Genomic DNA, 27,827 nt, shown 5'->3' with positions numbered 1-27,827 from the left:
CAACAAATATTTGCTGAATTAAACTGAATTCTTTTCCTTCTTTGGGCACTCAGTTGTTGTTCACCAATTAGAAGCTTAATTAGAAATAGAAACTTAAATAGAAAGCTAACTTGTTTATAGTTAAAAAGTGTTCAGTTAAAACTTGACCAAGAACAGTTTCTCTCTCCATTTCCTCCCTCTTTATTGCTTTATGTAACATAGATATGCTGATGACTGCAAATTCTTTTCTCTAGCCTAGACTTCTAGTCTGAAATCTAGGCTCCAGGCTTAGCTGCTTGATTGAAATCGCTTGGATGTCTTGGCAGACTTAACACGTTCAAAACTGAATTCCCAGTCTTCCCCACCAACCTGCTTCTTGTGATATCTTTCCCTTCTCAGAAAATGACAGCTCCATCCTTCCAGTTGCTCAGGCCAAAAAAACCTTGAAATTATCCTGAACTCCTTCTCTTCCTGTCACCCCCCACATCTAACCCATTGGGTAGTCCTATTATCTGTGCCTTCAAAACTTATCCAGAATCTAGTCACCTGTCACCACTGCTGCCATCCTGGTGCAAGGCACCATCCTTAGCATCTTTCTCCAGTGGTTTTAGCATTTATGGGTGATTGTTTCCTGAATCAGTTATTATCAGCAGTTGATGATTATAAGTTTCTGATTTTCTCTTTCTAGCACTCCTTTTATTTTTGTTTAAACAGTCTGTTTTTTAAAAAAAAATGCTTTCTATTCTTCACATTCCTTTCAAAAATTTTTTTTAGTATCAGTACATACTCATGGATTATTTTGCTATTCAGTGTATTATAAGTCTTTCCTGTCGTTATTTACTTTGATGCTTAAGTTGTCCAAGTCTTGACCAGTAGGAGTCTTTCATGCCAGCTTCTGTGTCCTTTTGACATGTCCCTACTTATTTTGAGCACTTCCTTAGTTTTAAAATAATGTGATACTCTAGGTTTACCCTATACTTTCCCTACCCCAGTCCTATAATCATCCATCTCTCCAAGAAGCTCTGGTTCCTTTTATTGGAGAAATTTCTTTCAATCTCTTTCATTTTAGGCAGAGCTAGAATATTGACTTTTTTAATCTTGAATTTATGCTGACACCTTTAATTCCAGCTGAACATCACAGGCTTCTTCTCTTCCTCTGTTCCATATCTGTCTTGCCCTTCTCCAGTAATGAAAATCCTGTATGCCAATGATACCAGCAAACTTACTCATTTTGCTCAGTCCTTTGGCTCCTTACAGAATAGCTTCAGAATTACTATACCAATATCAGTACTAGCTGTGAACTTACTAAATATAATTTCAAATTTTCTTTGCAGTCCTTCTGACCTTTGAGTATATTCGAGAGAGTATTCGATCAGAATGATGCATTCAAAAGATTCTTTGAATAAATTTTTTTCCTTCTATGTAGCTACAGTACCATGAGGCTATATAGTCAGATTTTTTTTGCTTGTATTTAGTCGGAGGGATTTCCCATTCTTATGGATTTAATTTTATTTTTTGAATGTCAGTACTTATCAGTTTTGTAATATTTCCTTTACATGAGATTAACTAGGCCCTTTAGTAGTCATTATAAAGTTGAGTTGTTTTATTACTTTTAAAAATAGTAACATAAACACAAAAGGGATCAGTCAGAGCCTTGATTTAATATGTTCTGGATTTTTAGTTCAGAAACCTGCATCCATCTAAGCCTAGAACATTCCATTTAGGTTTCAGAGCATTCTTGTCCTTCTTCCTCTCCTCACATTCACGTGGCACACGTTTACCTAGAGCACACCCCATGTCAGGCATGATGGTGAGCTCTCTGGTCACACACTGGTGTGCTCACCTCTGCCCCCAGGGTTATAGGGAGCAGCCAGGAAATAGTACATACAGGTACATACAGAATGATAATATGGGTATGACCTAGGAGTTGCTGGAGGAATACCTCCTCAAAGGATGCTCTGCGGTGCGTGTGTATGTCTGTGTGTCTCCAGGGGAAAATGCACCCTTGCTTTTGAGATTAACTTTCTGCTAAATAGTCCTACCCCTCTCTGTTTGTCACAGAATGCTCATGGTATTTTGGCATTTGAAAGGTGCGTTTCCCAACCAAAGACTGGAGAGCTGGGTATCCATTTCAGGAACTTTAGTAAGAAAAATCACACCAAACATACCACGCTATCTTCTTTGGCAGGGTTTCTAGGGTAGTAAAATACTGAGATGTTGGAGATCTCTGGCCCCGGTACTTCAGGGGTTAACAGAATGTCTCGTGCTGGGTGAGGTCAATGTGGAGGGATATTTCCAACCCCAGGAATCCTTCCCCAGCCACTTCAATATATTTCATCAGTGTTTTCATTGAAGGATTTATCAAATTTGCAGTGCCATGAAGTGATGGATGACAAATAATTTAAATTCAAATTAAATTTGAAAAGCTGGGGCAAAGGGCTAAGTTCTTATGCAGTGGTATCTAAAAGAGTTGAATACAAGTATAGGGTTGGAGGGATATTCATGCAAAGTGATCCAAAAGTTTTAATTAATAATGGACTCAACATGATCCAACAATGTAATGTGACAGCCAAAAAAGTAATTCTGTCTTAGGTTTCCTTAATAGAGGTATAGTGTATAAGACCAGACAGTGGTCTCATTCTCACACCAGGAAAACTGTGTACGCTACTGGGCACCATGTTTGTAGATAAACAGAAACCTGACTTGAATGTGTTCAGAGCAGAATGGTGACAGAACTCAAACCTTCCTCAAAGGGGAGTAATCACAGAGCATGAGAAATTGGCTTTCTCCAAATAGTTGAATAGCTGTCATAGGAAAAATGAGATGTGTTCCTTCCATCACAAGAAGATGAAATAAAAAGCTCCTAGTGGAAGCTGCAGGGGAGAGAGGTTTCCATTGTCACTGCTAGTCAGAACTGCCTGAGGATGGAATGTGTAGCCTCAGGATGAAGTTCATTGTCGTTTAAATGGTTCAAAAATAAACTGGAAGACTTAGGATAGGAAAGCTAACATGTTAAGATGCCTTTACAAGGAATACATCCCTTTAGTATGCCTTTAAAAAGATTTTTTCACCTAATAAAAAATAATAAGGAAAAATTAAGATTTGTTTATAGCACAGTTATCATTTTCTGGCAAATCATTAAAAATAACAGAAATTAGTAGCTTATAGAACATCTCATCCAAATGAGTATGATTTCATCAAAGAGTATGATTTATTTCATATACTTTGTGTTTTAGTCTATACAGACTGAACAATATTAAATTATCACCTTGGAGGGTTTTTTGTTTTTGGGGGGTTTTTGCAGTTTTAAAGTACTACTGTTTTTCCAGATTACTGGCTGATGTTATCCTAGACCTTGTTAGTAATTTTGGTGTTTCTCCCTTCCTCCTTTTGCTTACATCATAATATATAGATGGTACATTGTGTTGGTTAACCTCAGTCTGACACTTAGATCGTGTTTTCTCTTGAGCCCTATCAGTGTCTGGGATGTAAATTAACCAATAAAGAAGCAACACGAAATCAGACAAAGAAAATTTCCCATTTCTACTCACTTGTAATTCTCCTAATTTTGTAGGGGTTTTCCACAGAAAATCACAAAAGAATAGTTTAAATGCTTTATCTCATGTACTTTCCTTCTGAAGAAAGGAACAGTTAATTGTCTTCGTCCCAGAGTGTTCCAAAATCTTGCACAGGCAGCTGTATTTACTAGAGTACAAATTAAATTCTACATTAAATAATGTCTCTAAGTACTTTTGATTATTAAAAGCCAAGTTATTTAATTACTTCTCTAACCAGTGGATTTCAGTGAAGGTGATAGGATAGGTTTTCTAATCCAAGAAAACTATATCACGAGGATGATTATATGCCTTTAAACATAAATTAGTGATATTTAATCCCGAATAAATTTGAATATCACAAAGTCAGAAGATACTCTTAATTATCTCATTAGGTTTGTATCAAAAACAATGTGTTGAGAGACTGTTTTAAAAGAATGTTTAAAACTTACATTGATCATTTCTATTTTCAAAGAATAAATAAGTCCAAACCCTAAATTTTTTTTTGGCATATACTTCAGTCATACCTTATATATGATCTAATGCTTCTTGTTATTTTTATGTAGTTTGTGAGAATTTAAAACAAACACTTTATAGATTAAAATTTTTCGTTCCATCTCTGTTTTGCTCATATGTTCCCACTCCCCGCCTCTCCTACTTGTATAATTGAAGCATTTTTGACATATCCCGAGAAAAGTTGATTCTTTATTATCAGGACTTAACTAACCAGGGCAAGGCCCTCATTGGGTTTACTGAAAATAAACACTTGGGTTACTCAGTTTCAGTTTTAATGACAAAAGTTGAAGTCTTTGCCTAACATAAAGGTTTTTCTTTATCTCTAAATTTTGATTTTCCATGCTATCAGAGGCCCCTTTGCAACAGGTAATTTGAGTGTTAATTGTATGTTTTCTCAGTTTGTAATTGTGTTACATGTATTTAAAATGTTCACAATTTTTAAATGAAGTTTATCTGTTAGGATCCTTCCAACTCAGAAATTCTGTGATTTTAAACTTTTTTTTCTTCAGTTTGAAAATGTAATCTTTGGATGTTGTCCTTTGTGTCCTCTCTCTCTCTATATATAAAATCATATGTGTGTATATATACACACATACACACACACACACACACACACACACATATATAGATATATATATGATTAGAAATCATAGAATTTTAGAGCTGGAAGACATTTAGATGTTATCTAGTGACTCTACACATGCAGAATTCAGAAGCCTAAGGGGGTTAAGGAACTAACATGAGATCCTAGTTGTAACTGGCAACTGGAACTCTGGCCACTTACTGGAGCACTAAAAATTAACCCAGAAGTTTTTATCTCAAAATGTACATACTTCTGGAGAACATTCTTCTTCAAATTTAAGAATTTTGAGGCATTTATATTAAGCACAGTTTGTTTAAATTCTGTAAACTGTGCTGTCATCCCTGTTGCTTTCGCCAAACCTGTAATCACACTTGAAGGTAATTTACAACTTGGAGCAGGTTAAAGTGACTCAATTTGCACTCTTGGGGTATTTTTCATTGACTTGGAAGCGTACACTGGTGCTGCAACGTTAGGCCTGTTTTCAAGTGGGAGGGTGCCCATGCGTCTCCAGGATGCTGATGGGGAAAGCCCTCCTCCTCCTCCTTCTCCTCCTCTCCCTCCACCCGCCTCCCCCCACCCTTATGCAGCTGTCCCAGCAGAGCGGGCTGGGATGGTGAACATGAGATCAGCTCCCCAGATTACACAGGGCCTGTGGTCAGGGCAGCGCTTCTCCTCCTCCCAGTCTCACTTCTGTTTTACCTGGAACTGTCCCTTGATGCTTATCTTCCCCCCATCCTACCACTCTGGCCAAACCCCAGCATCACTGGGAAATTGTACATCAGGGTTAAAGTCTCCTGGAGAATTGAATTTATAAGAATTAAAAATGTTTTACCATCCCTGCAGCCAGTCTGTCTGTAAATAGAAGTTATTTTTCTCAGTGGAAAAGCATAGGGAGTATAAGTGCTTCAAAAAATAATCCTTTTAGAAATAAAAATGGTGCCAGGGTTAGGGGTTCCTAATTGTGATTTCAAGCCAAGGGGTTAGTAGAATTTCACAAGTGAATTAGCTTCCTGTACTCACCTTTTGCAAGAAATTTTTGAAAAATTACTCGGGGTAATCCATCATAGTTAATAGTAGAGGGATAAACCATGTCACATAACTAAAACCCTTCAACAGATCTTAATATAAGATGGGCCCTGATCTCAGCTCCTGGGAGCTGTTAACCACTTAACTTTTGCCTCCTTACTCAATGTAGCCTGGAGCCAATGATTTATTCAGTCGTTTGTTCTTTGAACAAATGTTAAGTAGGACTGGTTCCATCCTGAGAGTTGGGGAAATAGGAGAATTAGATAATGCCTTGGTCCTCAGAGACCAATTAGTTTATTAGAGGAACAAAGATATGTCCTTAAATATCTGAAATATGATACTATTATTTATCTTATTCACCACTGTAGATCTAGAACCTATAGCTGCTATGTAGGAATTACTGAATAAAGTAGTACTTTTCAAATGAAAGAGCAAGGGACCTAATGTACCTAAAGGTAAAGATAAACTTAGAAGAGCCAGCTAGCTGGGGAGCGGGGGAGGGGGGAGGGTCAGAGAAGACTTGAAGGTGGCGCGATTGGGGTGTGGGGCTGGATATTTATGGAAATCGATAGAAATCTGAAAGCATAGATCTAACTAAAGAAAATAGCACAAGCAGAAGAGTCAGCAGCAAAGGTTCAAAAATAGAAATTTCTGCAGTTGAATGGGAATAGTGAATGATTCTCTTGGAATGAAGAGTACATGAAAGAGAAAGGTGAGAATGAGGCTAGAGAGGTACCATAGGGCCAAATTTCCCTGCATGACTCAAGTATTTAGACCACACTTTGTAGAAAATGGATGATTGTATAAGCTTTAATACAGGAATGATATGCCATAACTAGCATTGTGCTTTAGGAATATAAATCTGGGACAGTCTGCTAAAGAATTGGGAGGGGAAAGCACAGAGACACCAGTTGGAAGATTTGCAATGATTCCTCATGAGTTAAACTCAGAAGTGAGGCCGCAATAGATACTGAATTTGGAAACATGGAGTTAATCACAACCCTTTAAGGACTTTTTAATTTGTGGGGTAGAGGGATGAGTTAATTTACAAAGGTACTACAGACTAAGCTGCATTTCAGCATTGGCAATTAGAGCTTTTCTTGAGTACTTGATGAGGAGAAAAGAGAATGGTACTCGAGCAGGTATAAGTACCTTTTAAGAACTTTTCTTACTAAATTATAAAGAAAATCAAATGAAAGAATGGTTGTATATTTCTACAGTTCTTGGTGTGGCGCCTGGCCCAGAGGTTTCAATAAATGCTAACCTGTACAATTGTCATCACCATTATCAGGGAAGGAATTGTTTAGAATAAGGGAGAAGAGTGTACATGTTTGGGGGAGTGAAGGGAACGGTCCTTTGGAGAGGGAGGGAGGAGAGTAATTTGAGGAAGTCTAGAATACGTATGGCACTAAGTGCAGAAATAGAGTGGTTAGGCCCAGAAAAGGGAACAGACCTACATTTCTCTGGATTGGGAGTGGATATGTAAAGTGCTAGGGATGTTTGGAGCCTAGGATGACCATAAGGAGAAGCGCAGTTGAAGAGCCTGGCATGCATTGCTTTCCACCTTCTCGTGAAAGTCAGAGGAAATTTCAACGGCAGATATCTGCCTAGGGCATGAAGAGATAAATTAGAATCACTGTCCTCTATTCTGCACCTGCTATGAATCAAGCACTGCATTAGATGCTTTAAATCACCTCCTTTGACCCTTGTAAAAATTCAGACAATATATAGTTGTATTCACATCACAAGGGCTAATTTGCCCAGGATGGCACAGCTAGTAATGGGAAGAGCTGAGATTCAGAGCCAGGTCCATCTGAATCCAGGGTCTGTGCTCTTTGTTGAATGGGAGCCCAGTAGTTTGGGATCCTGGAAGTATAGCCCTGCACTGCATTATAATAAGTCCTGTGGGGCGGTTATTCCTGTCAGTCACCAGATTGAACATCAAAGAAGGGCCCTCTCCTTTGGGGAGTACCTGACTGTGAAATGTGAATTCTGGATCCCTGAGGGCAATAGGAAGGCAAGGAATAGAGACCATGTCTGAGGCAGGTGCTCAGACTCTTCAGTACGGCAGGAGAATGCCCTATGGGCAGCAGCTCTTGGCGGGAGGTGGGGAAGGAGGGAAGTGCAAGGGGCTATCTTGGACTTTAAGAGGAGCGCTGCTATCTTGGTTTTCCATCAAGAGGATTCAAGAGTCACCTTCCCTTTCAGTTTCCACAGCTGCCTGAATTCCCGCTGCTCAGGACTGCAGATCCAGAGCCACACCCAAACACCCTTCTGTCAACTTAGGCTAATGTATTCTGGTATAAATAATCATACTCTAATTTAAATAGCCTTTTGTTGTTGTTCAAAAGGGTATTTTAAAGATTTTTTTGGAGTTTTTTAAAAAAAATTTATTATAGTTGATTTACAGTGTTCTGTCCATTTCTGCTGTATAGCAAAGTGACCCAGTCATACATACATATACAGTCTTTTTCTCGTATTATCTTCATCTTGTCTTGAGAGGCTACGCTAGGATCTAGTCTCTTTTTTTTTTTTAAGCCAGAATAATAAAAGAATAGAGTTTACTAATTCCTGCCCCCCTCCTAATACAACTCTGTCTGTATTATAAATCACCTTCTTAAGATAACATTTTAGTTATCCTATTTAGTCACGTGTTCACTAAAGAATTAATTATTGAAAGCCCACAATATGACGAACTTGTTGCAGGCACTAGGGATATAGCAGAGGAGAAACCAATGTCCCCACTCTTACAGAGTTTCTGTTTTAATGGGGAAGATAGGCAGTAATCAAAATAAGATATGTAGTGTATTAAATGGTAATTACTCCAGGGAGAAAAATAAAGTAGTAGAAAGGAGCAAGGAATGCAGGAGTGGGAGTGGTAAAAGTTTAGCTAGGGGTAGGGTGGCCCATGAAAGTTCCCCAGAAAGAATGGCATTTCTGCAAAGCCTGACGGAGGGTAAGAGAACATGCAGGTGTCTGGGGAAAAAGTGTTCTAGGCATAGGCCACAGCAAGTGCAGAGGTTCTCCGGTGGAAGCTGAGCTGGTGAGGGGGCCAATGTGTGCCCAGAAGTAGTTGAGAAGCAAAGTTAAAGAAGAAGCAGAGTCAGAAGGCCCAGGGCCTCTGTGCTATTTTAAAGACTTTGGCTTTTAAGATGGAAAGCTATTAGAAGATCTGGGGTTTTGGGTTTTTTTTTTTTTTTTAACTTCTTACCATGGAAAATTTTAATCAGATATACACAAAATTCTCTAAGTCCCTTTGACGACTCATTCAGCTTCAAGAGCTTTCACTTTGGGAGGACTTTGAGCGGAGGAGTGTCAGGATTTGGCATGACCTGACTTGAACACCCAGGAGAACCGGCCATGGTGAAGTGGGACAGGTTCAAGAAACGTAGGAGCAAAAGTTTAGGAAACAAATCATGGTGACTTGAAACCAGGGAGTAGCAATGGAGATCTTAAGAAGTGGTCAGTTTCAGGATATCTTTTAAAGATCTGACCAGATACTCTACATTTTATGCTTTTTTCAAGAAAAAGGATTTGAGAATGCACATAGTGCAGCAATAGGAGTTCCCGTCGTGGCACAGTGGAAGTGAATCCGACTAGGAACCATGAGGTTGCGGGTTCCATCCCTGGCCTCATTCAGTGGGTTAAGGATCCGGTGTTGCCTTGAGCTGTGTTGTAGGTCACAGACGCTGCTACAGCTCCGGTTAGACCTCTAGCCTGGGAACCTCCATATGCTGCAGGTGTGGCCCTAAAAAAGACAAAAGACAAAACAAATAAATAATAATAAAAATAGTGGAGCAACAAGGATAAGGAGATGTAGAAAAGAAATGATACCAGAATATTACTATTTTAAATTTTGTTTTCTATTTAAGAATAAATTAGGGAGTTCCCGTCGTGGCGCAGTGGTTAACGAATCCGACTAGGAACCATGAGGTTGCGGGTTCGGTCCCTGCCCTTGCTCAGTGGGTTAACGATCCGGCATTGCTGTGAGCTGTGGTGTAGGTTTCAGACGCGGCTCGGATGATCCTGCGTTGCTGTGGCTCTGGCATAGGCTGGCGGCCACAGCTCCGATTCGACCCCTAGCCTGGGAACCTCCATATGCCGCAGGAGCAGCCCAAGAAATAGCAAAAAAAAAAAAAAGACAAAGAATAAATTAGGTTTTATAAGCCAGGCTCAAAAAAAAGGCCTATAAATGAATATTTGTAACAGTTCATCCATACATTACAAATTGTATACTCATCCCATTTTGTTTTGTAACCATGGATAATTGGGCCATGCAGAAGGTAAAAATTTATTTGTAATTTATTAATGAAATCGTGACATGTATTGAGATAGAAGTCCCCAACAGTTCTGGGAGTTAGCAATAGTGTGTTACTTGATTTTCTGAACGAAGTTGACTTATAAGCTGCTATATTTGATGTAACAAAACTGAAAATTCAAATAAAGAAGAAACTATAGGTCAAAGTATGACAGAAATGCAGGCTTTCGAGGCAGAGTTTTATGTAGATGGAGATTTTACTCCCCTGTGTAGTTGACAAAGCCCTCTTTGCCCACTTAGTTGTATTTAATGACACAGTTTGCCCTTCCAATCCCAGGCTAGCCATATATACTGTTGGTCACACAAATAGGACAGTAAACAAGGTGGACGAATGTGCCGCAGTCCACACAAACCCAGGAGAACGGGAAAAACCACCATGTCATCAACAGTGAGTAGGTCAAAGGATTCTTTCATGCCATCCCTTCTTAGAAGAACGCCGCGTTTACATTCCGAAGACTCATGATGAATTCCAAGGTCCTCTGGGTCTTGACTGTCTGACCTTGGGTTATTGTCACTTGTTCCTCTCTCTGAACGTCTGTTTCCTTCTCTGCAGCATGGGGTGATGGTGCCAAGTGTGTCTACTTCACAGGCTTGTTGGGAAACCCAGGGAGGAAAGAGGCCCTTTACAAATAAAAGAGAAGGAAAGAAACAGGTGCTTCCAGGGTACCTGCCATGTACCAGACACTGCGTGGTTCTCACGAACAGCTCTCTGAAGTCCCATTATTGACCATTTTGTAGATGTGGAGTGTGCAGGTCAAAGAGGTTATTTAAGTTGTGTAAGCCCATAGAGCGGGAAGAAGAGTTAGGATTTAGTCCCAGGCTGGATCAACTTGAAATCTCCTGCCTTAAAAAGACAGAGCCAACTTTACCAAGCATCTTCCCACTCGATGCCAGAAGCTATTAGACATGGTTCTGTACTATCTTGTTTGATTAAGGTTATTCTGTACTTCCTGGGTGGGTACTCAACAAATATTAAATAATAAGGAACAATAAAATCTGATTATTTTTCATCACTGAGAGGAGCTACATCATGAAAACAATGTCCTTTTCTTTCTTCCTACTGCACCTCCTATCCCTCCCCCTTTCCCTTGCCCTCCTCTTTTTTCTTCATTTTATAGTATAACTTGGAGCCTAACAGAGAAGAATCAGAGCTCAGTTTAACAATGTCTGCGGCATGATTTTGTTTATGAAGAAGCCTTACAAGGAGACAAGTGCACTTCTCCACCTCACAACTATCTCTGAGAACTTCTTTGTCACAACACAACAGAACCAAGCAAACAGGTTTTTTAGGAATGACCACACTAGGCAAAGGGGAGTGCTAAAACACAGGGCAGACTGGACACATACAAAAGAAAAAGCGATTAAGCCAAGTAGTAGCCAGTGTAATGAAAAACGTGAATTGGCTTTGGAGGTGGACAGACCCACGTCCACAGAGCTGCCCAGGCACTCCAATTACAGGAATACGGCAACTTTCTTTCACTTTAATGTGCCTCTGTTCCCTTGGCTGTGGAATGGGGTGAGACTACTGACCCCACAGGGCTGATGAGAAGATTAGCTGAGTTAATATGTTCCCTTCTCTTCCATAAAAACAGAAATGGAGGAAGTAGAGAGGGATGTGCTCTGGGAGTTTAACGGATAAGAGAGGTAAGACAGTAGCCCTTCAGTTGCCAGTTGGTTTCACCATCTTCTTATTGCAGTGAATCCTGTGGATAAGTTTCCTGCCTCATTCCTATCACGTCCCCCACCCCCAAAAAAGGGGCAGTCGTGGAGTTTTACGGCCTAAAGTGGTGATGAGGGTGTCCTGGAAGATTCAGATTTAGGTCATGCCCTTGAAGAGTGGGCGGTTCTAGATAGAGAAGGAAGGGACGCCCCCAGGTGGTAGAAGTTGCTGAAGAAAACCCTGAGACGCAGGGATGAGTAAGACTGAGGAGGTGATGACGCTCAGCACAGAGCTCGTGTGGCTCTTCTCCCCATCAGGAGTACATGTCTCGCCTGCCCACCTTGACTTGTTAGACTCTTATTCTTCTTTCACTCACTACTTCCTCAAGGAGCTTTCTCTGACTTCCTGACCAGGTCAAATCCTTATCATATATGCCCTTTGTAAGTTCTTTATAGTTATGCATTTACATTTGTTCATGAGATTTTTTTTTATCAGTATCAGTCCCACTCTTTAATATCTGCAAAAACAGGAGTTATGTCTCTTTTGCCCTCATCTGTGTGTGCCTTCACCCCCTGTCCTGCTGCAGTGCATGGAATATAGAAGGGGGTTAATAAGTACTCACTGAATAAATGGACACATTTTGGTTATCACTGAGATAAAAGCCTGGATAGGAGACAGGGTTTGTATTTGAGATTGCTAATCCTATTGGATGCCAAGCACTTAACTTATTTAATCCTTAAAAACAATCTTGTGAAATCAGATATATTATTAACTTCATTTAAAAGATGGAGACTGATTTCCAACTAGTTAGCCATCTTTCCCTGCTGACCCAGCTCTTAAGTGACAACAGAGAGATTGGAGCCCAGCAGCCTGGCTTTAGAGCGCTTGGATTTAACCAATGTTGTTCTACTGGTTTAGCTGCAGAGGTCAAAGTTAGATACACAAGTCAAGTCAGGATAGACCTGTTTGAAAATTGCGGGTTTTTCCTTCCTCATCTTCAAGTATCATCATTATCATCATTTTTTGAGAAAAACTAGGCAGAAAAGAACTACTTCATGTGTCACGTCTCACATTCACATTGACTCTACGTTCTGCCAAGTGATATGTCCAAATTAGCAAGTAAACTGGACATTTCAGAATCGGGTTCTTAGAAAATTCTAGACTACTTTGCTTAATCACCTTTAAAGAACTAGTATGTTCTTTGCCAGAGCGTGACAGAGTTACTTTAAATGAAAGGAGGTGATTTGACTAAGTTTGGTGTTGTCTGAGACCCTTGGTTTCTATTTCTTACTCGAAAAGCAGAGACGAGTCTGTGGTCCTCAGTAGATATTGAGTCATAAAGCTCCTGGAAGAAAGGCTTAATTTCATCAAGCCAAGAAATCCTAAGTACCTCCAAGAATGATAGCTGTTACTGTAATAACATAATTATTACAAAAAAAAAATTAACAAAGACCAGTAAAATACGGACTTCCCCGTAAGAGGTACTCTGGAAAAGAGACTTACCCATGGAGTAGAAGTGGCCTGAATTGGTCATTGTATCCCAGCCACCTGCCTTTAGACAGGATTTTTTGAAAATCACCTTGGCGTAGTTATATTATTTAAAGATCTCTAGATAGAGGAATATATTACAGTAATAAGAGAATGGTCAACACTTGTGTGCTGCTGTTATTTGCTGGGCAGTAGTCTAAAGAGTTTACATGCATTAATGTATTTAGTCCTGATAACGAACCTATGAGGTCCTGTTATTATTCCCATTTTACAGATGAGGAACTGAACACTGCCCAAGGTCACAGAGCTAGTAAATGGTGGAACTGTCTCTCAGCCTAGCTAGTCTGCCTGTCAAGTACATGCTCCCTCGGTAGCTGATTATTCAAGTTGTCACCTTTGTCTTCTTGGCTCTAGTTGAAAGCTTAACTAGTGTTGAAGCCGTTAGCATTTATTAAAAGCCTGCGATGCTTAGACTCTTTCAAAAATAACCCACCCTTTTTGGCAGATACAGGTGCTTTCTATAAATTCAGTTTTCAAAGGAGCCACATGCAAAGAAGTAAAGGGGAGGCTCGATAAAAATAATCAGATTCTCTATAGAACAAATGAATTTCGGAGTCATTTGTAAGTAGCTCTCAGTCATTGTGGCGTTTTAAGAAGTATTCACTCCCCCTAAGGTAGAGTGCCAGTGTCTTCATTTGCCATATAACCTGAAAATAGTATTTTGTGTGTATGTCCCCACACTTCAGCTTTCTTCTTTCAGTCAGTATTTTGGAAAGTCCACAAAACCCAGGGACCTCCCTGTCGTTACCCTGTGGTCTGTGTAAAAACCAGATGATGCCATGCTGACTTGAACTCTTTCAAATGGACCAAACAGCGCATTAGTCATTGGCAAGTTTTTCAGGCCCTTTACCTCGGAGACTACCCAGTTCCTCATTCTTGCCACCCTTCCGTCATGAAGTAATTAATAGCAAGAAAAAGATGTGAGGACTTTTTTGAGGACACCTCCCACCTCTTTCCTTCAGTGCCTGCGACTGATTCCTTCATGGTAATGACATTGAAGGGTCCAGATATCCGAAGGGATTGGACTGTAATTGCGGGATTCTTTCTGCTGTCCTGCTTAAATGGAAAGCCTACCTGATTTCGCCCAAGTGAAGCGTTTCATCATGCCTTACGCTGTTGGCATTCCTGTGCTTGGTGCACTTAAAAGTGAAATGACATGGTCTAGTTAGTGTTCTTTCACTGTTCATTTACTGCTGGAGAGGCCCCTGTGGAATATGTCATCATGACAAAGGCTGATCTCAGATGTCGACACCAAGAGAGAGAACTGGCTTCAGCAATTCAGGGAGTATGGAAGGACGACAGCCAACTTTGGAGCAAACCCAGAACTCTTCATTCCCTGTCTTGCCCTGAAGGATAAAGGCTTTCTGCCTGTTATAAAAGGGAAGCACTAAATTCATAATTGGTTTTATGCCCGGTTAAGAGCTTACCTGTTTAAGAAATTATTTGTGCTTTGAGGTGGTCAAAACCTAATTTAATCCCAAACATTCTTTGTAATTAGCTTGCTTTGCAAGGACGGGAGGCCATTCCTACAGGCAGCCCTGCTCTTTGGGAAGGGGTTTTAGAGGATTAGGAAGCAAACTTCTGTAGCAGTTCTAAGACAGGGTTCAGGTAGAGAGGCCCACAAGTTTCCAGTGGAGCCACACTGTTGATAGGGGGGAGTCTGTCCTTTGCTGAAGGGTTGGGGAGAGCAGTGGGAGAAACTTCTCTCCCCACAAAGCCTCTAGGGCATAATCCCAGCTGTGATCAACTTTCTTTGAAATGGGAGATTGGATTGGGGAAAAACTCATACTGAAAAAGTCCTAACAAAACCATGCCGCAATGGACTATAAATTCATTTGATGATATTTACGGTAGAAGTACATTGATTGAGAGGGATTCTGTCTGCTTCCAAGAAATTTTACGGGCAAGTATAGGTTCTTTTTCAAGTTTATATCAGAAAGATATCAGTGGATATCGGGGGTCCATTGCTACATGTGATTCCTTTCTATTTCCTTTACCTTCTGAGCTAAGGGCTGCTTGTGCAAATGAGAATATTTCTAATGATTGCATAATTGGGACATCCTGGATTTATATACTTCCTCAAAAAGATGCATTCTGAGCTAAGGAGCTAGGGTGCCAACTCTTCTCATTATTAGCCCTGAAAGTCCTGCATCCCAGGAAACCCCCTCAGTCTTAGGCAAACCAGGACGGCTGGTCACCCTTCGAGGAGATACAGCGCATTTCCAACAGTTTGGCTGAATTTATCACAGGGTTCCGACTTATATCCAGGAGGATAAAAATAAGACCATTGGTCTTTTCTGTTAGTATGATGTTAGGGCTGGAGCTTTCTCAGGGAAGGACTCTGGTCTACTCTAGGAGGCTAGAAGTTCAATTGGAGGAGAAAATGTGTCTAAGCTCTCTTTGCTCACAATGTTGTCATCTCCTTGTGAGCCTCTTTTTATTTCTGTTGTTATCATTTTAGATAAAATATAAATGATATTAAATGGAAAAGTCTGATTTTATAAAACAAGAGCTAAATAGGTGTCAGATGTAAGGATTTGCACTTAAGGAGTACACTTATTTGAACTGAAGAAACTTACTATGGCCTGGGCATAGAACTCAGTTACCAGAGCTCATAGCAGAGAGGGCTACCAGAGGCTGAAGTATCCTAACAGATAACTTCAGGCCACATCTGCAGGCTTGGTGTCCATGGCCAACCTTCATAGCCAGTTCCCAGACAAGACTCTCTCTCCTCTTAGCTCTCTGCCTAACTCTTACAGCAGAGAGTTAAGGTGCTCTCCGCTCGCCTTGCTCCTTCCTTTGATTTCCACCAATCCTGATTCCCTTCTCAGTGCTCTTTTACCCAGCTTTTATGACGAAAAATGCAAAGAGGGTGCAGATGAAAATGTGTTCTTGGTTAGTAGGAAGGGGAATGCTTGATGACCACAAAGCATCTTCCAAGATATATTCTTTCTTCCAACTTGTAACAGTACATACCGTATTTTAAATGGTCTGCTTCCTGGGGAATAGCCTTCCCACCCAGCACAATCACCATTAGCATTTTAATTTATTTCCATCCCATCATTCATTTATCACACATTTTTCAAAACAGAGCTGTGGTCGTACATGTAAAGATAGTACCTAATTTTATGTCACACTTCTTATACTTACTGACTTGTCTTAAGCATTTTTCCATGTTGCCGTATAGTCAGATTGCTAACTTTTGAAATCTGCTTCTTATGTAGATCTGCAACTATGTTGGACCTGCAAAGGTTATTGTTCAGTTGGTCACAAATGGAAAAAACATCCACCTGCATGCACACAGCCTGGTGGGAAAACACTGTGAGGATGGGATCTGCACTGTCACTGCTGGACCCAAGGACATGGTGGTCGGGTAAGTGAGGGTACATGTTGTTGCAGAAGGGAGGAGCAGAAAGAACATGGCACCTGGGGACTCGGACTGAACAGGCCCTGTTCATGAGAGGTCTTTCCAAGGTCCTCAGAGAGCCTCAGAACATGAAAATTTTAGCTCTCACTTGGACTCCAAAGAAGAAGGTGCCTACTTGTCCGGCTTTCTCCGAGACAGCCCACTTTATGCCTGTGATCCTGGCCTCATTATTTGTAGCACTCTCTTTCACTCAGAAGTGGCCCAGTTTGGATGATAAATTATATGGTCACTTGACCTTTGAGGCGTTTGTGGCAATTTCAGCATTATTTTCCTTCTGGAAATAAAGATAAGAACAAATCAGAAGAAAACCAGCCATAACAGAAATCAACACTTTATAGATGGTTTCATACCCTTGATGATTCCTTTAATGAACTCTTGACTATAGATATATAATGTGAATATATATGTGAGCATGAGGTGGACAGATAAATATTGTGTTAGTTCTCTATTGCTTAGAAGGTGTGCATAGGAGCTCCCTGGTGGAGCAGCAGGTTAAGGATCTGACATCACTGCTGTGGCACAGGTTTGATCCTTGGCCCCAGAACTTCTGCATGCTGCAGGCATGGCCAAAAAGGAAAACAAAAGAAAACAAAAAAAGTTTGTATAGAAATGATATGACCAATAAGGGGTTAAGATCTGAAATATATAAACAGTTCATACAACTTAACATCAAAAAAAAAAAAAAAAAACCTGAAGGGGATCCTGCTGAGTAGCATTGAGAACTATGTCTAGATACTCATATTGCAACAGAATAAAGGGTGGGGCAAAAAATGTATACATGTAAGAGTAGCTTGATCCCCATGCTGTACAGTGGGAAAAAAATAAAATAATAATTAAAAAAAAAAAAACCTGATTAGAAAATGGGCAGAAGACCTGAATGGACTTATCTTCAGAGAGGTCATGCAGATGGCCAACAGCAACGTGAAAAGATGTTCAACATCACTAATCATCAGGGAAATGCAAATCAAAACCACAATAAGATATTACCTCACAGCTGGCAGAATGGCTGTCATGAAAAAGAAAAATAGCAAATGTTGCTGAGGATGTAGAGAAAAGGGAACACTTGTACCCTATTGGTGGGAATGTAAATTGGTATAGCCACTGTGGAAAACAGTATGGAGGATTTTCAAAAAACTAAAAATAGGGGTTCCCACTGTGGCACAGTGGACTGATGATCTGGTTCATCTCTGTGGCATTGGCTGGTTTAATCCTTGGCCAAACTCAGTGGGTTAAAGATCCTATGGCTGTGGTGTAGGCCGTAGATGCAGCTCAGATTCAAACCCTGACCTAGGAACTTCCAGATGCCATAGATTGGGCCAGAAAAGGAAAAAAAAAAAAAAAAACCTAAAAATAGAAGTGCCCTATGACCCCCATATCGTTCCTTTCCTGGGTTTTACCCAGAAAAACCAAAAACACTAATTCAAAAAGACGCATGCCACCCCAGTGTTCATAGCAGCATTATGTACAGTTGCCAAGACCTGGAAGCAACCTAAGTGTCTGTCAACAGAGGAATAGGTAAAGATGTGGTGTGTGTATACAATGGAATTTACTCAGCCTTAAAAAAGGAATGAAATTTTGCCGTTTGCAGCAACATTGCTGGCCCTGAAGGGTATTATACTAAGTAAAATACATCAGACAGAGAAAGATGAATACTGTATGACATTACTTATATGTGGAATCTAAAAAATAAAACAAACTAGTGCATATAACAAAGAAGAAGCAGACTCACAGATATAGAGAAAAACTGGTAGTTACCAGTGGGGAGAGGCAAGGAGGGATGAACAATATAGGAATCGGGGATTAAAAGGCACAAACTGTTAGGTGTAAAATAAGGTACAAGGATACATTGTACAACACAGGGAATATAGCCAATATTTTATAATGACTATACATGGAGTATAGCCTTTAAAAAGTTTGAATCACTGTATTGTATATTTGTAACTTACATAATATTGCACGTCAACTACGCTTTGATTTTTTTTTTTTTTAAGTGTGCACAGATAAGAAGCCAAAGATTGCGTATTTGTTTTTGGCATTCATTAGACTTGAAATGTAAATACAAAGTGACATATTCCTTTAAGGTTGGATCAGACAGATAAAACAAGCAATTTTAATTAATGAAATATAGAAATAAATTCAATCCAAAAAAAGTAGGAAATGTTTAATTAATTTTGTTTGATTTTCGAAAAATATCTTTCAGAGCTTCCTAATACTGGTTTCAGTAGTTTGTGATAAAATCCCACTTAATCTGGATTGTTCACTCAAAAGAAAGGAATCGTCTGAGTCAACTGTAATTAAGCTGTTGGTAACATTTTAGGCTTTGAATTCTGATCAGGTTTCAAATTGGTTGTTTTTAGGGAAGTTGAGTTTTCATGTTCCTTGGTATTTCTTTGTTTGACTGTTAAAATATTCAAGTGTGAAAAATCTAGAGAGAGAGCTTTCTTTTAAGTCACTAAAATCTGATTCTTTTGATGTCAGAAAAGAAAAAAAAAAAAGACTCGAGATTGGAGGAAGAAGCTTAAATTGATTTGAAGAATTCAGCTGTGCTTTAAATGAACTTGTTTCAACATCCTCTTGAAAGACTGGCCTGCTTCCTGTTGTGTGTCACAGTTGGTTCATCTTCTGTTTGGGAATACCCTTACAATTCCTGACTGACCTAAGAGGGCTTTGAAATGCGGGGTAATTGTCAGAGTTTCAGACTAATTGATCACTTAGTGTCTCTGCAGATTTACTCCAATAGGCTGCTGTCAGTTTGAAGTGTTTATTCTCTTTGGTCCTCTTTAATCTGTGTGATAATCATATCCTTTAGAGGAAACTGTAGATGAAGTTCCCTACTAGTATTTGTTATTTTAAAACTCTCAATATATTTTCTGTAAATTGGTGTTTCTGTGGTTTGCCTTAGTAGTCTTTGAGGATTTTAGAAGAACTAAGGGTTATTATTTAATTCAGGACCTACAGCAGGAATAACAGTTAAGTTCCCTGTCTCCAAGGAAAGTGAGGAAATCTGTCACTAATTTGTAGTGCTGGTGTGTGGGGTTCAGTAGTTGGAAGAATTCATTCATTGAGCAAACGGTTTTGAGCGTCTAAACTCCTAAATGTGGTCATGAAGATGTCTGGTAGTAGCTCTGTGGGACTTTCTAAATAACACTCTGCAGTTTCACCAAAAGAGTAATCAAGAGGATGCTTTTACGACAGACTTATGAAACCTTGGTACTCCTCTTGTAATGTGATTTTAACTTAGAATCTTTTGCCTTCAGCGTTTCCCAAAATACAGTATTTTCTTCATGATTCATTTGTCTCTCTCTCTTTTTTTTAAGTTTCCAATGTCAGAACCTGTTGCATTTTAATAGAAAGACAATCATGCCAGTAATCTGGCAACCAGAATTCTATTTCTAGTTCTCTTGCTCTCCAACAGTAGGACTGGGGGCAATTTGCATGACTTCTCAGGAACTTTTAATTTCTTCCCTTATAAAATGTGGGTGTTAGGCTGCAGAATCTATCTCCAGGTCCTTTATATCAAAATTCTGCACTGAACTAACGTTAGCTCATATTATGAAATAACATGAGCAGGTTTGCCCCATGTGTATTTACTGTATGTCATCGATTATTATTATTTAGTTCTAACTTGTAGGTGAGAATAGCACATAGATAAATTTAGGAAGATAGCTAGAGTTATTCCTTAGACCTGTCAGTACTAGAAATGGAACCAACATAAGCTGTTTTCAGTAATACAGTTTAGGTTAAGAGTATAGATTCACAAGCAGGATATCAATCCAACACATCAAAAGGATATATGGAAAATGACACCGAGAAGATAGATAACCTTTAAATTATCAAGACCAAAAGAATTACCTTTCTCTGGAGTGTTTCTCTTCACTTTATTCTCAGCATAAAATTTTTATTTTCAAAAATATTTTATCTTTATTAAAATATTCATGTTTTAGTTAACTAAGTCATGATTGTAAGTTCATTTGTCTTAATTTAGAGGGTTTGTCCTTTTAACTTTTTTTTTTTTGTCTTTTTGCCTTTTCTAGGGCCGTTCCTGTGGCACATGGAGGTTCCCGGGCTAGGGGTCTAATCGGAGCTGTAGCCGCCGGCCTACGCCAGAGCCACCGCAACGCAGGATCTGAGCCGCATCTGTAACCTACAGCACAGCTCATGGCAATGCCGGATCCTTAACCCACTGAGCAAGGCCAGGGACTGAACCCGCAACCTCATAGTTCCTAGCCGAATTCGTTAACTGTTGCGCCACGACAGGAACTCCCCATTTCAGTTAACTTTTGTTTTGTCTTTATTTCCTGTTCACTTATTTAGCCTGTAGTGCCTGTCCCCATAAAAATAATCTCAGTTTGGTGTTTTTGTTTTCTATCCTGAATATCAGCAGTTTGTTTCAATAACATTTTAGTTCCCTGAAATTTGCATTCAATGGAAACTATTATTTGACTTTGCTTTAAGCCACCTTCCTCACCAATAAACACCACACCCTCTGTTTATTTCCTGGCAGCCCTGATTTAGAGAGATGTGAGGTCTTTAAAAAAAAAAAAAACCCACTAATATTTCCAGCATATACCAATGGTAAGCACTTGAAATAGACATATAAATGCAAAAGAGAAACAAGGCCTCCCTCCATGAACTAATGCAGATCATACTAAACTACTGGTTTTGCAGATCCAGAAACAACTGATTATTGGCAATTTTGTATGGTTCAGCCTTGATACACAGAAAAAGAACTGTTTGGAGAAAGTGAACCAAGTCGGGGCTGAGATTGGAAGTATCCAACTTCCAAACTTGGCTGTGTATTGCGAGTTAGGTGCTGCTTTTAAATCTCGTACCTGCTGTGAAGTCAGTATTTGAGTCTGAAGAAGAAAAGCCAGGTGGAGAAGCCATGTTAGAATCCCAACCCAAGGACCTGGGGGGTTCCAGCATAACCAGAGGGCAGTAGCAGTTTGTAGATGCATATAAAGATGAAATCATCTGGCACCGTGCAGAAGATTTCAAACTTGATTACTAATTAAAGTCACTTTTGTTCACTTTGTAAAAATGGTGATGCCCAGCCCTACTTTGAGAAAAGATTCTAGTCTCACTGGCCTGGATCTCATTTTTAAGAGCAGTGGTTCACAACCCTTAAGGGACATCAAAATCACCAGTAGGGCTTGTTAAAACACGATGGAGGAGCCCTGCCTCTGAGTGTCTGATTCTGTAGGTTTGGAATAAAGCCCAAGAATTTGCATTTTAATAATTTCTCAGGTAATGCAGATGCTGCTGGTCTAGAGAGTACACTTTGAAAATCACTAATGTATTTGACTATGGTATTTTGAGTTTGGAGTTCCTGCTGTGGTGTAGTGGATTCAGAATCTGAATGCAGTGGCTCAGGTGACTGCAGAGGCTTGGGATCAATCCCCAGTCCAGTGTAATAGGTTAAAGGCTTTAGCATTGCCACAGCTGCAGCATGGATCCAGTCCCTCACCTGGGAAATTCCATGTGTTGTGGCTACAGCCCTAACAATTTTTTTTTTAAATATATTTTTGTCAAGTTTATTGAAGCATAATTTAAATACTATAACATTCACTGCTTAAAGTGTACAATTCTGTGAGTTTTGAGTGATAAATATTCTCATGATCACCCCTGTCAAGGAATAGAATAGTTCCATCACCTCGAAAACATCCCTGTGCAACCCTTTCAGGTCACCTTCCCCAACTGCAGCCTCTGATCTGTTTTCTATCCCTGTAGTTTTGCCTTTTCCAGAATGACATACAAATAGGATCATGTGATAGGTATCCTTTGTTGAGTCTGGTTCTTTTTTTTTTTTTTTTTTAGGGCTGCACCCTTGGCATATGGAGGTCCCCAGGCTAGGGGGTGAACAGAGCTGTAGCTGTCGGCCTACGCCACAGCCACAGCAACGCAGGATCTGAGCCTCATCTGCAAACTACACTATGGCTCATGGTAATACTGGATCTTTAACCCATGGAGCAAGGCCAAGGATTGAACCTGTGTCCTCAGGGTCACTAGTCAGAGTGGTTTCTGCTGAGCCATGACGTGAACTCCTTTTTTTTTCCCCTTATTTTTGTCTCTTATCTTTTTAGGGCCACACTCACTGCATATGTTCCCAGGCTAGGGCTCAAATCGGAGCTACAGCTGCCGGCCTACGCCACATCAATTCCAGATATGAGCCGCATCTGCAACCTATACCACAGCTCGTGGCATCTCTGGATTTCCAACCCACTGAGTGAGGCCAGGGATGGAACCCGTGTCCTCATGGATATTAGTCGGGTCCATTAACCACTGAGCCACGACAGGAACTCCAAGTCTGGCTTCTCTCATTTAGCATATGCAGTTCAGATTCCTCCAGGTTGTATGTATATCAGTAGTTTATTCCTTTTAGTCACTAAGTAATATTGCATTGTGTTGATGTATCACCCTGTTGAAAAACATTTGGCTTGTTTGGAGTTTTTAAGGGACAAAGCCACTTTTTATATAAACATAGTTTTCATTTCTCTTGGGTTTGGGTAAATATTGAGAGGATTGTAGGGATGTGCACTAAGAATACTTTCATCTTGGTGAGAAACTGCCAAATTGTTTTCCAAAGTGACTGTACCTCTGTGCATTCTCATGTATTTAACATTTACAATCCTCATTTTTTTTGTTCATTTCATGTGTTAATAATAATAATAACAATGCATGCTCTCACTTTTCGTTGGCATTTTATTATAGAAATTTCCAAACATATACAAAAAATAGAAAGAATAGGAAAAGGAGTCTTCACTGTACCCATCACCCACCTCCAAAAACTAATGGTTACATGGCTAATCTTGATTTAAATATACTCCTACCTAGGTAACTTTCAGTTATTCACATCTGATTTAGTTCCACTGTGATAAGAGAATCCTTGGTATAGTTTGATTCTCTTACATGTATTGAGATTTGTTTTATGGATAGAAAATTGTCCTGTTAGTGAATGTTCTTTGTGCTCTTTAAAAGGATGTGTAGCCTGGTGAAGTTGGATGAATGTTCTGTGAATGTCAGTTGGTTCAGTTGTTTGATAGTGCTGTTCAAGTCTTCTGTTACCTTACTGATTTTCTCTCTCCTTGTTTACTTGTTCAATCAGTTATTGAGAAAAAGATGTTGTAATCTCCGACTGTCTTTACAGATACATCTTTCTCCCTTTAATACAAGTTTGCTTCTTGTGTTGTAAGCGCCTTTATTAGATGCATGACCATTTCAGATTCTTAATGAATTGATCCCTTTATCACTATGAAATGACCCTCTGTTACTTGGAGCAATTTACTTTGCTCTAAAATAGACCTTGACTGAAATGGATAGATTTACTTCAGCTTTCTTTTGAATAATGTTAGCTTGGAACGTATTTTTTTCCTATCCCGTTAGTTGTTATAACCTTTTTGTGTCTTTATATTCAAAGTAAATATGCACTGCATATCATTGGATCTCACTTTTTATTCAGTCTGACACTCTCTTTTCACGGGGTGTTGAGATAATTTTTACTGAGTGTGATGACTGATAGGACCGTGTTTAAACCTACCATCTTGATCTTCATTTTCTGCTTGTCACATCTGCTCTTTGTTCCCTTTTCCTCTTTTTCTGCCTTCTTTTAGATTAATCCATTATTCATTATTTCATTTTATCTCCTCTTTGGTTTCTGCTTCTTTGTATTTTTTAGCAGTCGTTTTAGGCTTATGCGCTACATCTTTAACTTATAGTGTGACTCTAAGTAGCATTATATCTCTTTATACATAGCATGTGAACAGTGTACTTTCATTTTGCTTCTCTTGGCTTTTGTGCTATTGTGTCATATATTTTATATCTGCATGTGTTATAAATCCTACCATGTATTGTTTTTTTAATTGTCAGTTATCTGACATTATTCTGTTTTTTTAATTGTCAGTTTTCTTTTCAAAAAACTTTTAAATAAGAGAAAGTATTTTATACTCCCATGTATTGATTTCCTGTCATTTGCCTTACACTGCTTGTGTGCTGCGGATAAATTCTTTCAGTTATTGTACATCTGAAAGTTTTTATTTCATCTTTGCTTTTCAAAGATATTTTTGAAGAGTATAGAATTACAGGTTGACAGGGCTTTTCCGCATGTCCTTAAAATATGCTGCTCCATTGTCTTCTGGCTTGCCTTGTTTCCAACGAGAAGTCTCCTGTTATTCTTACCGTCATTCCTCTGTACCTAGTGTGTCAGGTTTTTCTCTCTGTCAGCTTTTCAGATTTTCTCTTCATTGCTGGTTTTCAGCAGTTTGATTATGTTGAGCTTTACTGTTAGGTGCTTCATGTTTCTTGTGTTTTGTGGTTCATCGAGACTCTTGGATCTCTGAGTTTATAGTTTTTATTAAAATTTAAAGCTTTTCAGCCATTATTGCTTAAAATATTTTTTCCATCCACTCCTTTGTTTTCTTTTCAGGAATGTCAATCTCAAGTATATTTGGCCATTTGAAATTGTGCCACAGCTCATTAATAATCTTTTCTCTTAAAATTTTTCCTCATTTTTTGTTTCATTTCAGATGGTTCTATTACTGTGTCTACGAGTTCACTAATCTTATTGTCTGTAGTGTCTAATATGTTTTTAATCTTATCTAGTGTGTTTTCCATCTCAGATATTGTAGTTTTCATCTCTGCAGGTTTGTTTGGTGTCTTTTTTTTAATCTTCCATGCTTTTCCTTGACACAATAATACTTTCTACCTTCTTGGCCATGAGCGTCTCTCTCATAGCTATTCAGTGTACTCAACTACAAATTCTGTCTTCTGACTCATATCTAAATCTGTATCTATTGAATGATTTTTATCCCTATGATGAGTTGTATTTTCCTACTTCTTTGCCTGTCTGATAATTTTTGATTGGATAGCAGACATTTTGACTTTTAGATTGTTGGTTGTTGGTTATATATATGTTTTGGTATTCTGTCCAATATTTTTGAGCATTGGGATGAAGTTAAATTTGGGAATAGTTTGCTCCTTTCTAGACTTAGTTTTAAGCTTTTTCAGGGAAATCAGCCTTTAGCCTTAGGGTTAGTGTGACACCATTACCTAGGCAATACCTTTCCAACTATTCACCCTAATGTTTCATGTATCACAAGATTTCTTGAATTATTCCATCCCTTTGCATGCTCCAGGAACTATTTTTCCTGTGCTTCTGATGTTTCTTTTCCCAGCCTTGGATCATTTCCTCACACATATGCTCTCAGTGTCCCTGTGTACGTGGTTCTTTCCTCTCTGGTGTTCTGCCTGTGAATTCGAGCCTTGTTGGCCTCTTTTGTCTCCTCAGCTCAGGAGATCACCGGGTCCTGTTTGGGCTCCCCTTTCAGTGCTGGAGCCTGGAAGTTCTCTCTAGATACTAAGGCAGCGTAAATTGTAGGATTCACTTTATTTGTTTCCTGTTGCTTAAGGATCACTGTCCTATGCCACCCATTGTCCAGTGTCTCAAAACTATTTTTTCATATGTTTTTTGTTGTTTAAAGTGGAAAATTCAATCAGTCTGTGTTGCTCCATCATCACCTAAAGCAGAAGGCTGACTTTTGTGTTATTTATTACCGGAGTAAATCCATTATTCACATAATGAATAATAAGGATGATGCCTTTTTCATAGGGATTAATTAGATGATATACCTGAAAAGCACTTTACATATGGCAGAGTATAAAGTGCCACACACATGTTTATCATTGCTGTTACCTAGGACTTAGCCTAGTTTTCCTGTTGTTATGTATGTTCTGTATAGGAGTAAGACCTGAAGGGCCAAAAGGTGGAGGTGTTGTTTCTGAAAATCTGCCTATGCCACCATGTGTATCAGTACCTCATGTTGCATATTTTTCTGGCTGGGTTAATTCATGCATTGATTATACAGCAGACCTTCATTTGACACCCACGTGGCAGCAGTGTTTTAGGCACTGGAGATCTCTGTCCTCAAGCAGCTTACGTTTTGTTGTGTATGTGTGTCTCAACTCTTCCACTTTTTTCTCTCACCATCTGCATAACTCATTCTGTCTCCAGACCTCTGTATGAGCATTTACCTCATCTGCCTTCACCTCATATTTTCTTTCCCTAGGTTATCTGGTCTTCCCACATTATCTTATTCAATTCAGTCCAATTGCCATAATATTTCTTTCTTCTCCTAGTATTATTTTTCTTTCTGAGTAAAAGCCAGAGGAAAAGTCCTTACAAAGGCCATAAGGCTCTGAAAAATCCGTGCCCCCCCACTTACCTCTTTGAACGTCTCACTTATTACTGACCCCTTATTCACATCACTCCAGCCACGTTGGCCTCCTTGCCATTCGTCCTTGTGGACACCAGGCATGATCCTGCCTCAGGGCCTTGGCACTTGCTGTTCCTCCCACCCCAAGTGAAATATACCCACATTTCACCCCTCCTCTCCTTCACGTCTTTGTTCAGTTGGCATCTTCTCAGTCAGGCCTCTCTAACCTCTCCGTATTTTTTAAAAAAATTCAAGTGTAGTTGATGTACAGTGTTGTGCCAACCTCTCCATACTTTAAAGTGTCATATCTTCTACCACTTCCTTTCCTATTCCCCATTTCTGCTTTGTTTTTCTTGGTGATACTTTTTACCTTCTAATGTATGCTATAAAATGTGCTTGTTTCTTCTCTGTTGTTGCACTAGCATATAAATTCTATGAAGGCAGTGATTCCTTTACTGTTCCTTTACAGCCTGGCAATAAGGAGCAAAATAAATATTTGTTGAATAATTGAGTCTCCTTGGCAAGGTGCTTTTTTTGTTTGTTTGTTGTATTACACTTATTGGATACACTTTCTTATGTCATATACTGTATTTTAAAAACGAATGGCTGAGATATCTTATATATTTTCTTTAGAACCTCTTTCGTTGCTTTAATATCATATTAACATATTTTGTTCTATGGTTATGTAGCCTTTACAAGATAAAAGCTTTCCCATCCCTGATGAAAGGTATACCTCTATCCTGAGTACCCATAGAATTAGACATTCAAATGATAATAAATAATTCTAACCCTACAGATAATCTAGCATGAGAGGGGATTCTATGTAGACTTTAAATCCCATCTGGAAACCCAAGGGTGAGTTAAAAGAAAAAAATCTGCCAAATATAGTATGTCTTGCATTCTTTTATAAAAAAAGTTAGAAAAGTTATCACATCTGGAATTAAAAATTCTTTTTATGCAGCTCTCCTAGAAAATACTTTAAAATGAGTCTAGGTTAAACTTTCTTAT

General features: G+C 39.2%; 1 protein-coding gene across 7 annotated transcripts in view; it reads left to right on the top strand.

Annotated features, from left to right (window-relative positions):
- NFKB1 (nuclear factor kappa B subunit 1) overlaps positions 1 to 27,827 on the top strand; it is a 116,563-nt gene that overhangs the window by 49,697 nt on the left and 39,039 nt on the right. For all 7 annotated transcript variants that reach the window (XM_047798969.1, XM_047798968.1, XM_047798967.1 and 4 more), the window contains one exon: positions 16,409 to 16,557. In XM_047798969.1, the coding sequence (XP_047654925.1) occupies positions 16,409 to 16,557 (149 nt within the window). The remainder of the gene's footprint in view (positions 1 to 16,408; positions 16,558 to 27,827) is intronic.

This window comes from Phacochoerus africanus, chromosome 10 (genome assembly GCF_016906955.1).
Source record: "Phacochoerus africanus isolate WHEZ1 chromosome 10, ROS_Pafr_v1, whole genome shotgun sequence".
In the NCBI taxonomy this organism is placed as follows: Eukaryota; Metazoa; Chordata; class Mammalia; order Artiodactyla; family Suidae; genus Phacochoerus; species Phacochoerus africanus.
This window is presented reverse-complemented; position numbering and strand designations above follow the sequence as displayed.